General features: G+C 40.6%; 1 protein-coding gene across 1 annotated transcript in view; it reads left to right on the top strand.

Moving 5' to 3' along the window:
• The window catches only part of lrba (LPS responsive beige-like anchor protein), a gene marked incomplete at its 5' end in the record, with an annotated part of 190396 nt that overhangs the window by 67370 nt on the left and 109218 nt on the right, over nt 1-13808 (top strand). The window contains 2 exon segments of the mRNA XM_035660012.1: nt 9173-9237; nt 11204-11312. Of these exon segments, the coding sequence (XP_035515905.1) occupies nt 9173-9237; nt 11204-11312 (174 nt within the window).

The raw sequence follows: 13808 nt of genomic DNA, 5'->3' as shown, positions 1-13808 counted from the left end.
CTAATCAAAGGCAGAATCTTGGTGATTGCTCCGCTGCACAGCTCATACCTCGCTTCCCCCTTTGGTCCCCAGCCCAAGCTATTTCTTCCTTTCTTTAAGCTCCAAGCCTACCCCACCCAATCTCCACAGCACGCACACACACACACACACTCACACACTCACACACTCACACACACTCTCTCTCTATCTCAGCGAGAGGACCAGGGATTGGCCAGCGTAGTGTTGATTGCTTCAATAAATCATCCAACCAAATTCTCTCACAGCTAATGCAAATGTAATTTTATTGTTGTGTAAAGGGGGAATAGGAGGGGAGAGGAAGGTAGGGGCGATACGCTGCTTTCCACTGGGGAAAAGGGGGAAACAGAGACAGACTTTCCTTTGGGCTAAATTACAATGTGTAATTATTTGTGTGTTTGCTCTCCTTGTGGGGCAGTGAGAGTGAGCCAGTGCCATGATTGATGACGTTATTTAGGAAAGTTTGTTGGGCCCTCTGGCGCAGGAAGCACTCAATTTTCTCACGGGAAGTGCCTCTGTAGCCATTTTGTGACTCCTTCCTGCCTTCAAGCCAACCAGTGGAAGGAGTAGATGGAGATGATTTTGATTGATTTTTGTCCCCCCCCCCTTTTGACCATCAGAGATGTGAAGCGATACCATCTCTGTGAAATTTTAATTAATTTCCCCAGCTTTGAGATGGAGTGGAGCCAGGGTGAAGGGTCAGGAGTCTAGGGACCGCAGAGCAGTTTTTAATCAGGGATTCTATGAAAGTTGCATTGGCGGCCACATCAGCTTGGCATTGAGGAGGGGATTGTAAACCGCTGTTTGATAGTGCCCCGTTTCTAAACAACTACAACAGTGCTCCCAATTAAAGGACCATTTTGACCAGACATTAACTGTTGGGGTGGCATGCTGCCTTGTTCTCCCCTGTAATATTGATCCTCGAGGACTGCTGAATATACAAAATGAGGATTAATGATCATATACTGTAGCTGCAACAGAGTACCGCTCTAAATAGGGAAAAGAGCTGGCATTTGGGTCTGTACCATGGCATTGTTGTTAATTCAGGATGTTTAAGCACTAAAACAGATGTGATTATTTGAGGTGGTAGTAAACTGGGTTTTTGACTGTTTGACTGACAAGCTATTTAAATATGTCAGCTGGTGGACATTTTCACCATTTCTGATATTTTATAGAGCAAACAATTAATCAAGAAACAAATTGAATAATTGATTGATAATGTACTGCATAGCCATTCTACATTCACAAAATATCACAATGCATACATGGTATTATTTAACAATAATTACAATGCCATAATTGCTCAAAACATAAAGGGGTATTTTGACATTTCTCTTGTTTTAAAGGCCTCCCATGACAAGTTGAACAGGTTCTCTGTCCTTTGACCGACTCAGATTAATATGCAATCTTTAGGTGCTAATTAGATGATTCCATGTAACTGGAGAAGAGGTTATATCAAGTCATAGCTCATAAAAGTTATTAAATGTGATTTCTTCCTCAAAGTAGCTCTTGCATATTACATGAATATCATCCAAGTTTTCTCCAGTGAACCATGTTTAATGAGGGTCTGCATGTAAAGAACCACTTCCCCCCTCTTCCCGTGCCCCTGATTTGCCTTGGCAGTCTGGCTCTCCCTCTCACACTTGTTTTCTCCCTTCTTTGTCATGTTTACGGCCAGCGCTTTGTTTCCTGGGTGCACTTCTTGAAGTGGCTTCCACCCAAAACATCTGATTAATAAATAATGCACTGGGACAAGAGAAAGAGCTTTCCCTTGCGCTCGCTGCCGTCCGTCCAGAGCTTTGAGAAATCATCTCATTGGTTACTGGACAGTCTACGATGAGCAGAGGCCCATAAATCTCTTCAGTAGCTGCATTTGTGTCCTGTAGATCAGCCATTATTGTCCGGCCCCTCTGTCAGCCCATCCATCCTTCTGCCATTTATCAGAAATACATCCTGTACATGGAGTGGAAGGAAGGAAGAGAGGGAGAGTTGTGGGGTGGAGGGGTGCTGGTTTCATGATGGTCAAGCCCGGATAGGAAAGACTGCTCTTCCTTACAACAAAAACAATACAAAACCTAATGTTTTAGACTGTTTTGACATTCAGTTTAGAGTAATTGCACAAGTAATGCTCCTATTTCTTCTATTCTTTAACTGTTTTATATGCGCAAGTATAGATGAATCAGCCTCTGAAAGACCTGCCTCCACCCTTGTACAATGTTCATGAATGGAATTTTGTTTGTTGCACTCACAGCACTGAAAAATGACTTAAAATATTCAGCAGTGTGTCTTTCCAGAACCAGTGGCTGTGAATGTTTTTTATTAACAAATGGGGCAGCTTTCTCCAAAGAAGTAACACCTATTAAAGTTGTTCACAGTGAGATCTGTGGGTTAACCAGACTAATGGGGACATTGCTGCTGAATTTGGCAATGTCGTACTGTCAGTCCAGGTCCAGATTGAAATATCTCAACATTTATTGGATGGACCGCCATGAAATTTTGTAAAGACATTCATGGCCCCCTGTTTTAACCTCATCTGGACCACTGTCTTGGCGCAGCAGCTGAGAACTCAAGAGTCTGATCTCTCAAAACATGAGCAGATAAAACCACAACTAGCTGCATTGCTATACCATTTTAACATACCCTTAGTTCTATATAGCAATGCAGCTATTGCTATATAGAACTAAGGGTATGTGTATTTTTGGGTTTTTTTTATGTAATTTGGGTCAACCAACCCTTTAACTTATTGTAGTCATGAATTACACATTTGCTTTTAAATATTTGTGTGTTGTTATTATTTTGAACTTCAGTAGCTGGCACATACACCCTGTCCGTTTAAAATAGTATTTTGTTGGGACCACTAATGCAGATAATCTCTTAATGGTAATTCAATAACATCAGTGTTAACCCGCTAATCCAATGTTCACACATTATCATAGGTTCCCAGCCAGTCTCACTAAAGTTAACCTGTTTAACAGATGGAAACCCAGTCAGCAGGGAGAAAGACATTGACTTCCCCAAACACTTGGCTCCTCCTGACCCTTGACCCTCTGACCTCCAGGTTAGAAGGAAGAGTGGTGGAGGCATAGAAGTTTAAACCCCTGCAGTCAGGGAACAGGTCGTGAGTGCATGGTGATCTTGCTCCACACAATCAATAGCATAATCTGAGAAATGAGGGAACCGGTTGGAAGCTAAGTGGCCCTGGGAAATAAGAATAAAACAACCAGAAAGCTGAACCAAAGGCACATTTACTTTTGTATGTTTTATTAGGTATTCACAAGTTGTTTTGTTAGTTGCTGTTTGGGAAAGTTATGTTGGTGAAAGTTGAGTCCGATGTTTGAATTGCTAAATAGTAATTTATATCTGTCAGTGGACACATTTTCTCTTTTCCCCCATAAGTGAGGCTTTGATGGATCAAGAGCAGACCGTGTTGTATGAACCACTTGGGGAGCTGAGAGAGGTGAGAGAAGTGGTAAGGAATGTGATGAAACCAGGGGACAAAAATACTTTCCCCATCATTTTCCTCACAGTCAGACCCACACCCCACTGTGCATTTAAACAGGCACACAAGGTTCAAGATCAGTGCAAATCAAAGTGTTATTTTTCCCTCCCTCCCTGTTCGCCCTCACCCTGTGTTCTGCTCCAGTGCTCCTTTACAGCCATGCCACGCGGCTCAGTGTCCCTGCCATCGCTATGTAGTTCAGAGGATAATATCATGCTGTTTATTCTTTGAAAAGGTACTCTCCTGTGAGACATAGAGAAAACACAGTAACACCAACTGGCACTTAATTCTGCAGGCTCCCTATCGTTGCCAACTATGCAGCCAGAGAGGGGGCAGCGGGGCGTGTTGTGTTGGAGGAGTTTGGGTTCAAGGGGGGCTTCCTGACAGGAAGTGAAGTCTAGCTGAGAGGGGAGAATCAGACGGGAGACTCCTCAAAAAATTGAGTGGCTTTTAATTTGGCTCCCAGCCGGTTTTACTGTGAGCTGGCTTCAAGTGCATGAATAGTCGGTTATTTATACACAACGTGTAATCGTGTTTCAAATAAATGAATTTCACTGACACAGCCCTCTCCTCCTGACAGGCACTGTTAATATAATATTTTTTTACCTGACAGGTCCCACTTTATAGGACCTTGGAATGTATTCTTATGTTTCTCCCCCTGCTATCTTCTTTCAGCTATCCTGCTGGAGGAGGTTTAAATCTTGTCATTCCTGATCTTCAGAGGCCAAATCAAAAATGTAGAAATGCACAAAGATATACTTTTACTTTGACATTGTATACAGTAACTTTGGCCATCATGATATGATGCTGTTTGGATTAGTTGCCATCCTTGAAGGGACACAAAGATATATACTGATATTGAGGTATTTAACAGGCAAGCAGGTGATATTGACAGGCCCAGTTGTCTAATGACACAATGTATTTTACAGAGGTGTTCCTATAAATATAAATAATGTTTATTCCAGTTTGGTGAGTCGTGAGTCCAGCTTTGTCCAAGTATTTATATCTGGGAAAAATTGTGCTGCTTCAGGATATACTTTCTTAATTTTGAATGTAACTTTCTCAATAGTCGGCAAAGCCAGCCACTGGCCCACACAAAATTGCTAACATTTGCTGTGAGGATATTTTATGATTTGGCAGGAAATGTATATAATAACTACAGTATAAGACGAACAGTACTGTCTGTGCTGCACCTTTCCTCACCTGTCTGTTTTACATTGACAACAATGAGACACAGATTTTGATTTTACCCAATGCAACACACAAAATGTAGTCTGTGATAAGCGAAGAAAAAAGATATAAAGACTTAATCCGAAAGCTGTACATGAGTAAAGAAGAAAGTGATGGATAAAATAAAAGGCAAGGAGAAGCAAGGCAAATGTCTTTGTATAGCACCTTTCAACAACGCGGCAATTCAGAGCGCTTAAGGCCAAACATACCTAACATTTGTCCTACATTAGATCTTTTGATGCTATTGACTCATGGCATCAAGGATCTTAAAGTGCAAATAGCCTGAACTGTATTCCAGTTACGAGAACAGTGAATTGATTAATTCCTATGAATCAATTAATTGGTTTGATCACTATACATTAAATCATTTGGCAAATGTATTCATCAGATTACTGAAGAACTGACTGAATGAGATCATTTGAACTTTATCCTGAAGTTTCATCATCAACTAAAAGCTCAGAAAATTGTGATTGAAATCAGAACAAATATTGAGGTTTGTTGCAATTAGAAAGGCAAGGACACCAATTTTCAATCAGCATTATTATAAACCACTCTTTATATAGGTCAAGGTTTTCAGTGACATTTAGTTGTTGTAGTAAATTGCACCACAAAATCTAGACCTACAGTTCTAGTAAAAATAAATAAATTGGCACAAAGAAAAGTCATCCAACAATTACATTTTTGGATGAGGTGCTGATTTCATTTCTCATTTAGAATTGAACATCTGTTCCATTTGGAACTGAAACAGCTGCGCACCGTTTAAGTATGATCATTAAAATCTACCAACGTTAAACTGAATGAACCAAATACCAGATTTGTTACAAGTTTAAAATGAGTCATTTTTTAATGCTATTCTGCCATGTTAAACATACTGTATTCCACTTAAACATACTTTTCATGCAAGTCTTCTAACATGTTTTTGGTTTGTGTGTTTGGTGTATGGGTGGGGGTTTACATCCTGTTTTTTCACTTTGTGTTAGTGTAGCCATGAAAGTGTGAGTCCATGAAGCTGTTGGAGACCCTGCAGTATAAATATTTTGACATCAGTAAATATTCCCTCAGTTGTGAATTTGATCACGCAAACACCAATATGAGTGTCTGTTTTTCTTTAAGCAGATACCATCTGAACACGCACATGTGGATTGTTGAAAGCTTGAGTAGACACACTACTGTTAAGTTATTCATATACACACACACGCACGCTTTTTTTTAAGACACAGCAGCATGAAGAAGCAACAACTTAACTTCTGCATTAATCAGTCCAAAGGAAAATGATGAATAACATATTTGATTGTTTATGGTAAAAGTGATTTATTTTTGTCTTTGTCTAACTCATCTGCACACATGGGCTCTTTTTTTGGTCATTGTTGACATAAGATCACTTTTCATAAACATTTGGGTCACACAGCTACAAAAAAAACCGTGTCCTTGTCTGTTCTCTTTGTGGCCATCAGCGCACAAAGGTTTAATTCAACATGTCAAGATGTGCCACCACCTGTTATTGATATGCCATAGGAACTTTATAGCAGTCAGTGACAGAATTACTCTAATTAATTCAAGATGTTTAAAACGTGCATTTTGTTTCCATCTCCTTTTGTCTTTTTGCAGTCCTTTTCTGTGTCATCCTGTTATCAACCTCCTATACGTGTAACTGTTTGAAAAAAAAAAAACAGAATCAGTAGCTTTCAGTCTCTTTAGTTTTGCTTCTGCTGCACTGCCACATTTGACATGAGGATTTATGCTTTTGTCGTCTCATCTAAAGTTGTATTCCCATAGCCTTTCAAATCAACAAATACTTGTGATTATGAGTGATGCCACTGAAAAGCACAACTGACTTATTTATTATTTCGGGAGAGCCGAGACATTTCTTTCTTCAGTGTTGGAAAATGTTTTCCTTGTGTTGTGGGGAGCTTGATGTTTGAAAGGCGATTTTGCTCAGGAGGTCTGTGTTTTCTCACTAGTGGTAGTGGTATATTTAGATGTTGATTATGGATAATCAGCTGTAATGACGGAAGTGCATGGCATGTGTGTTTAGACTCAATGCCATCATCATGGAACACAGACCAAACAGAGCTGTCTTATTGACTTCAGATTGAGACAGGCATTTCCATGAATAGATTCAAACTTTCATTCATACTCACACGCAAAAAAGTAACAAAGCGCAGTCCCTACTGGCTTTATTAAACACTGGCCAAAATTTCCGATCAGGATCGAGGGGCTGCCTTCTCTTTCTGTCCTATCATCTGTTAGGAGGTCAGGTTAAAGGTGAGGGGTCACAAATGGCTGTTTGTATCTACTCATCAGGAGTGCCCTGGTCATGGCCCCTATTGCGGCCATAAAAGCAGTGACACCGCTGACCAGGCCAGCCAAAATCCAATATTCTATCACTGACCTGTCCCTTTTTCCTTTTTGTCACCGGGAGATGTCCCTCAGATCAGGGTCATTGCTTTTTTAATTCAACTAGAAGAGCCATTTCTTGGCCCATAATGACACCATTAGTCTTGCTATCACCTTTGTCTGTGTCCACGAGATGCCAATAGCCCCTACGCCGTTCGTCAAACCCAATTTAGGACCAGAGCCGTTTCCGAGCTGCAGTTCTGCGATAATCTTTTTATTTCTGCTGAAGAAGCTTTTGGTTTTATGTTAAATTCTAAGCCTCTGCCGTCAAAGTCTCAAGTATTTTAAAGAAATCACATAAAGAAAATTTAATGTCAGTGGTTTTCTGGTTCTCCCGAGCGCACGACTCTATTTACGGCCTCACTTCCTGTGGTGTTTATTTGAAATCCAGCTAGAACAGTCTGGCCCGCTATGGAATATCCCCACAGCCACAGGCTAGCACTCATGTTTAATGTCCTTCAACTACAGTCTATGCTTAAACTAGAGGGCCCCAAGGCTACTCTCACACACTTCCTCTAAAGCAAGCTTCAGCCGCAAAAACCCTCTGCCAGTACTCAACTCCAAAACACTGTTTCCACTCCCAAGCCCAGAGTCTTATTCCCTCTGTGCCCTCTTTATTTGGAATGTATTGTAAACACGATCAATGCCAATATGGTCCTTTAGGACAAAAAGCAGTTATGAATTGAGGTTAAGTGTGAGGTTGTTGTCTGAATGACGTGCAGTTGGTTACAGAGTGATAGTGCACAGGCATTTTTGAAGAATGGTTTCTCTTGGCTTGGTGCGTGATTGGTTCTGATGGGTTTGTTGTGCTGAAAAGGAAATCTGTATGGTTTTGAAAATCATCACATATGAACAAATATGTTTGGATGTGTGATAGAAATTCTTGTAAATTGAAAGTTTTCCTTCCTCCTTGTAGCACTGATATCTTCGTCCCTGTGGGCTCTCTAGGTTTACTGAAAGGCCAGTCTCTACATAAACACACTGTTTCCTCTATCAGCTCAAGAGAGTTTAAAACGTTTATGCTCAGATACGCATACACATTGCATGACTATCACTTCATAGTTGTTTCACAGCTCAATGAAAGTGTTAACTCAATTAAAATCCGTTTGTTGAAATAAAGTTGAGTAAAATGTGTTTCATGGTTATTTTCACCTCTACTAAAATGACACATTTATCAAAAAAAAATGACACATTTTAATAAAAGCTGAATAATGTGGAATGTATGGTGACTCAGAGCAGTGATTGATGATTTTTTTAAAGAGTAGTTTGGTAGTTTAGGTCTCTAACCTGAGGTTTTTCTTGCATATTTCTCTATCTCCCCTGAGAGGAAGAAGGGGAAAAAGCGCTGTGAGGTTCAGACAGGCCCCATGACCTTGTTGCTTTATTATTCTTTTGACGGTTGTGTTGAAGGTGTTGAAATATTGAACAGAACATGAGAGATGATGACCGCTGAGTTTCCCTTCTCTCGTTGTCCCTTCGAAGCTGAGGATTTAAAGTCACACAAGGCTGTGGCTGGATTGTTTAGACTGACACCTTGAACCATAACGTTAGTCAAAGAGGAGGAAATTTGTGTATTTACTTGTGATAAATGCACTCTCAACACAGATCTTTCAATCCTCTCCACTAGTTTGCCAGCTGATTATGTAGCCGGTGCTGACCAAAGCTGCCAGTATACCTTTTTTTAGATGTTTCCTATGATATTAAGGGGGGGCTGTACTGGCAGGAAAGCTTATAGCTGGAACCTAAACCACAGAGTTACCAGAGTGTACCCAGGAATGGCTTTCTACAGGGTCCTTTTTACAGTATGAATAGTTTGGAACTCAAAAAGAATTTTACTAAACTCCTCGATTGACTGAAGAATTAACCTGCAACTATTTTGCATTACCTTAATGTCCAAATGAAGCAGATTATTCCCCAATTTTTATAATTCAGTGCCATAAGAGATTAACTGGACTGTGTGTAAAATGTACTTTCTATACCTTTTTAAGTTATTTCAGTACAGTCATTGATATTGTCTGTGTTCACTTGTAGGAATGGCAGAACTCCATCCAGAAGAACGCAGGTCTAGCCTTTATCGAGTTGGTCAACGAAGGCAGGTAGGTAACACTGACCTGCTAAGTACTGTGCTCTCTCCTTACAGCTGCACTTCTTCATTATCTTTCCAACGTCTATACACCCGCCACTTTCCAATTTCACCATTCCTGGATCAAATCACAGTCCCTCAGGCCCCCCAAGATCCCTAAGGCCCTTGTGATAGGGGTGGCTATTCAAGATTCTGGACAACAATCAATGATTGGGTGTTGAAGAGGAGCTTGGGAGAGTGAGGATGGAAGATCCTTGAGTTCAAGGCTCCATTCAATACCTGCTCATCCCAGAGGGATTTGGGAAAAGGAGAAAGGTTAGGTAGAAGGTGACAGGGCCTCTGATCGCTGGTTCCTTAGTGACACTTGGGAAATCGCTCTTGATTTCCCACTGTCCCTCTGTCAGTTTATGCCTTCCTGGTGGAGCCTTTATCTCCTTGTAATCATCTCTTCTGTCTGCTGCTGTCTTTTGTTTTTTTGTCTGTTTTTCAATTATCCCGACATATGAGCCTCCCTATCTCTTGCTAATAAGACTCTCTCATTCCCACATCAGTTCCTATTAGTCTTAGAACTCATCAATTTCAGATTTAGAGGGCCACACTTTCCATTATTGATCCTCAGCTTTACGAATTGGTAGAGTCTAATCCACAGTAATGCTAATGAGACAAGTGATGTAATCCTATGAGTTCTTTATAGAGGACAGGATTTGTTATTCACTTTAAAGAGGCTGATCTGATGCATGTATAAATCACAGGTGGTTTGGTGTGCTGTTCAGTCGACACCATCAGACCTGGAAGCACTGTCCCTACTGCTAGCTACAGTAGCTAGGAAGCTCATCATCTAGGATTGTTTAATACATCTATCAGATTTCTGGTGCTTATCTGGTTCCAGGTCAAATAAATGTAATTATGTCATTAGGGAAGTACTCAATAAAAAGGGATTTCTTTCATCTCTACTGGGTTTTCTTCATACTTTCATACTCTGGCCAATATGACCATCAAACAGATATTAAATATATTAAATATTAAATTTAGTGTGTTATTAAAGTTTTTTTTTGGAATATAAAATCTTGAATTTACGGGAGACCTTTTATTATATTACTTATGAGTATTATATTACTTACTTATTAAGTGTTTTACTTCCCTTTTTCAAAAAAATCTTGAGAGGATTTGAATACATGTGCAATAAAAACATGCACTTAAAAAAAAATATTATGTCTGTTTTGTCCATATGTACAGTCTTAACTGCAGAGCGCCATAAAGAAGGGCAGTGGCTCGGTTATTGATAGCGGTGCCTCGACAGGGCCATATAGGCTGCAGAGGCCCCAGCACCTCCGCTCCCCTGCTGCCCTGTGCTGAAACAGCGGGCTTAGGTTACAGTCATCCCCTGCCCCCTAAACCCCCACCACACAGTCAGTCCCAGCTTGCCCCATCCCTCCTTTCTGGCCCCTAGTCTGTTATTGTTCCACTTTGCACAGTCCTGACCTTTAGGGCTGTAGAGAGGTTTCTTCGACCTGCACACACACACACACACGTATACACATAACATGCATGTTTCATTAACACTGATAAGAAGAGGGAGGTAGACTACATATGTAGCAACATGGGCAGAGATCCTCCCGTCTGTCAGATGTATATCATTAACAAATCAATTAGCACCTGCACCACAGTAAAAGGATCTATCTGGTTTTGTTTTGTTTCCAAATTAGATTTTCTGCTTATTTTGCACGGTTCTTTTTCAGCATTTTATGGATATTACATGGCTGTTCCTTCTCTACGTTACCAGATATCACAGTGTTAAACACATGTTTTAGATACTCTAAAGCTCTAGATTTCATGATATTGCTAAACATCTGTCTGACATTTTCCCCTCTGACTCAAATAAATTGACATCCATATACCTTTTTATAAAAAGTTGAAATAATTGTAAATACATGCACACAGTATTCCAGCGGGCTGATGTCCATCTGCCCTCTCCCTAGGCTGCTGAGTCACACCATGAAGGACCACCTGGTTCGTGTGGCTAATGAAGCTGAATTCATCCTTAGCCGACAGAGGGCTGAAGACATCCATAAACATGCAGACTTTGAGGTAAGATGCTGCACAGTTCTGGAAACCCTTGCTCAGACACACAGGATGAGAACCAAATGACATAGACGCACTGACCATACAGCTAGATATATTTAAAAAATCAGTAAAGAAAAGGTACTGGTTTTAATTATAGTTGTTGGCTCGGAACAATTAGGGAAGATTATAAGATCAAGCTAGTGAAAGACTCCAGTACAGACCTTTTTTTTTTTTTTTCTGTACCAAGAAAAAAATGTTGACCATGCAGAATTCATCTGTCATATTTCCTCCTGCAAGATCCACAGGAACTTTAAAAACTTGCTAAGCTCAGACAATAAAGTCCATTTGTAGCTTTAGGCCCCTTCGCACACTGAGACTCCTTTGATAGAAATGTTTAATAGTTTTGATATTTCAGTCAGTGAGAGCATAGAGGAGCTGATCCAATGACTACTTAAAACTTGTCCATCAAGTTTTAAGATCTGTCACAGCAAACCCAGAGGATAAATGTTTACTTTTCAAACATAACCCCGTGCTAATTGTGAACACACAAACAAAAAACACACGGACTTAAATACACACTGAAGTAGTTGGAGATCATGCTTGGCATATATCACTAACCAAACATTGTGTAGTGTTAATTTATCCCTGTGCCTCTCCGTCTCACTGCAGACTTGCCCCTGAAACATAACTTCTCCCCCTCCTCTTCCTACCGAGTTTTCAGCACAAATGTTGCCATTCACGTGTAGCTGCCGGGCCAACTCTATCCTGACCCATGGGCACCCTTCGTTGCCCCTTTCCCAGTCCAACTCTGCTAACCCCCCCCGCCCCCCCTCTGCTTTCTAGATCTCACCAAAATCATTTCCTGTCCTGCTGAGATCCTGTCCATTATACTCCCGCTGGGGGTGTATTTTGCCAGTGACAGGAATATGGCATTCTCCCCTCTCTTCCATCCTTCCCTCGTTCCCTCATTTCTCAGGAACCTGCCAGCACTAAAAGCTGCAGACAGACCTGAGAGGTGCTGGCCTGAAGGGCTGACTGTGTGTAAACCCACCACCTCCACCCCCAACCCTCAGCCCCCACTTAACAGTAAAATGTGATGCTTTTTTTTTTTTTTTTTTAAGGTTCAAGGAAGGGTCTCTCTTACATTCGGGTAAAGTGAAATCCCCGAAGAGTGTTGAAAGTCAATCAGAGGGGTGGGGGCACAACTCTTGCACATCAAAGTTTTGTCTTTGATTGCTATGTTTTGCTCTCTTTCTTGGATAGGCTGCCTTTCTGTGTAATTGGCATCCTGTTCTTGTGAACCCTTATTACTCACTCTGCTCCAAGTGTCAGTCATTCACACATTATTATCTGACATGATCTGACCTTATCTTTATCCACACAGACAGCTGGAGCTGGATTAAGTTCTACCTCGGCTGATGTATCACATTTTTTATCCAACTGCATACTCACTTTATGAAAAGGTGCACAGTATATCTGCTCTTGCAAAAGTGCATGTACAGTATGTCAAGTTAGACAGCTGTCTTCATCTGACACAAGAGCAGCAGAAGTAAAAATGTCTCAGAGTATGTTGCCTGTCTGGCAGCAAGTATGCCCACGACAGCCCCAAATGATCCTGCTCTGTCTCAAACTCTTGCTGTGGCTGCAGGCCACACTCTCTCTGAGAAATTGAGAAGGGATAGGGACATGGTCAGACAAACTCCCAGGAATTAGTTCCTGATTCCTAACCAGTGATTCGGCATTGTACGTAACAGACTGTCCCAAGCTCTCCAAATCGAATTGATTGTTTTGCTTTATTGTTGTTGTTAGTCCTGTTTGTTTGTTTTCTGTGTATTCTCGTTGTCTATTACTGTCTTTATTTTAGCTGAATCTTTTGCACAAAAATTACCAAAAAACAAAACAAAACCATTATACCATTGGTAGGCGTATTTAATTCTACATAAGGCTTTAGTAAGCATACTTTTATTTGTCTGATTATAAGCATGCATGAAATACGACATTAATAGTCTCATGCATGTTGGGTAAGACAGTGCAAATAACAAAGGCTGAGGCATTAATAGTTTTTGTTCTACCCTTCTTTCTATAATTATATTTGTAATATATTGTATATAAGACATTGTGGGCCTATGTTAGTACAATACTGTGTAAAGTGTAATAGGGTCAGGATTTGTTAAATTTACAAATGAAGCAGTACTATCGGTTACATCAACTGTCACTCAATTGACTGCAAAAATACAACAAATGGAAAGCTATAACTTTCCATTAGCTGTATTTTCTTGCTGTCATTTGAAACTTACTCTACCTTTTGCAATCTTCTATCCGTCCTTAATCAGATACCCACCATAGCTCGTCCCAAACTATGTTTCACAATTGAATTCCCCACTTAAATGCAGTTGCTCCTCAGTGACCTCTGAGAAGAAGCGAACCCCTGATAAGTCTTGCTCTGATATTGCTGTATTGATTTTTGCCTCCATACAAGCTCTGCTTGAGCCTGCTGGAGCCGACGGTTTCATTTTGCAC

This window comes from Morone saxatilis, unplaced genomic scaffold (genome assembly GCF_004916995.1).
Source record: "Morone saxatilis isolate NCDOM2014 unplaced genomic scaffold, NCSU_SB_2.0 Contig17, whole genome shotgun sequence".
Taxonomy (NCBI): Eukaryota; Metazoa; Chordata; class Actinopteri; family Moronidae; genus Morone; species Morone saxatilis.
This window is presented reverse-complemented; position numbering and strand designations above follow the sequence as displayed.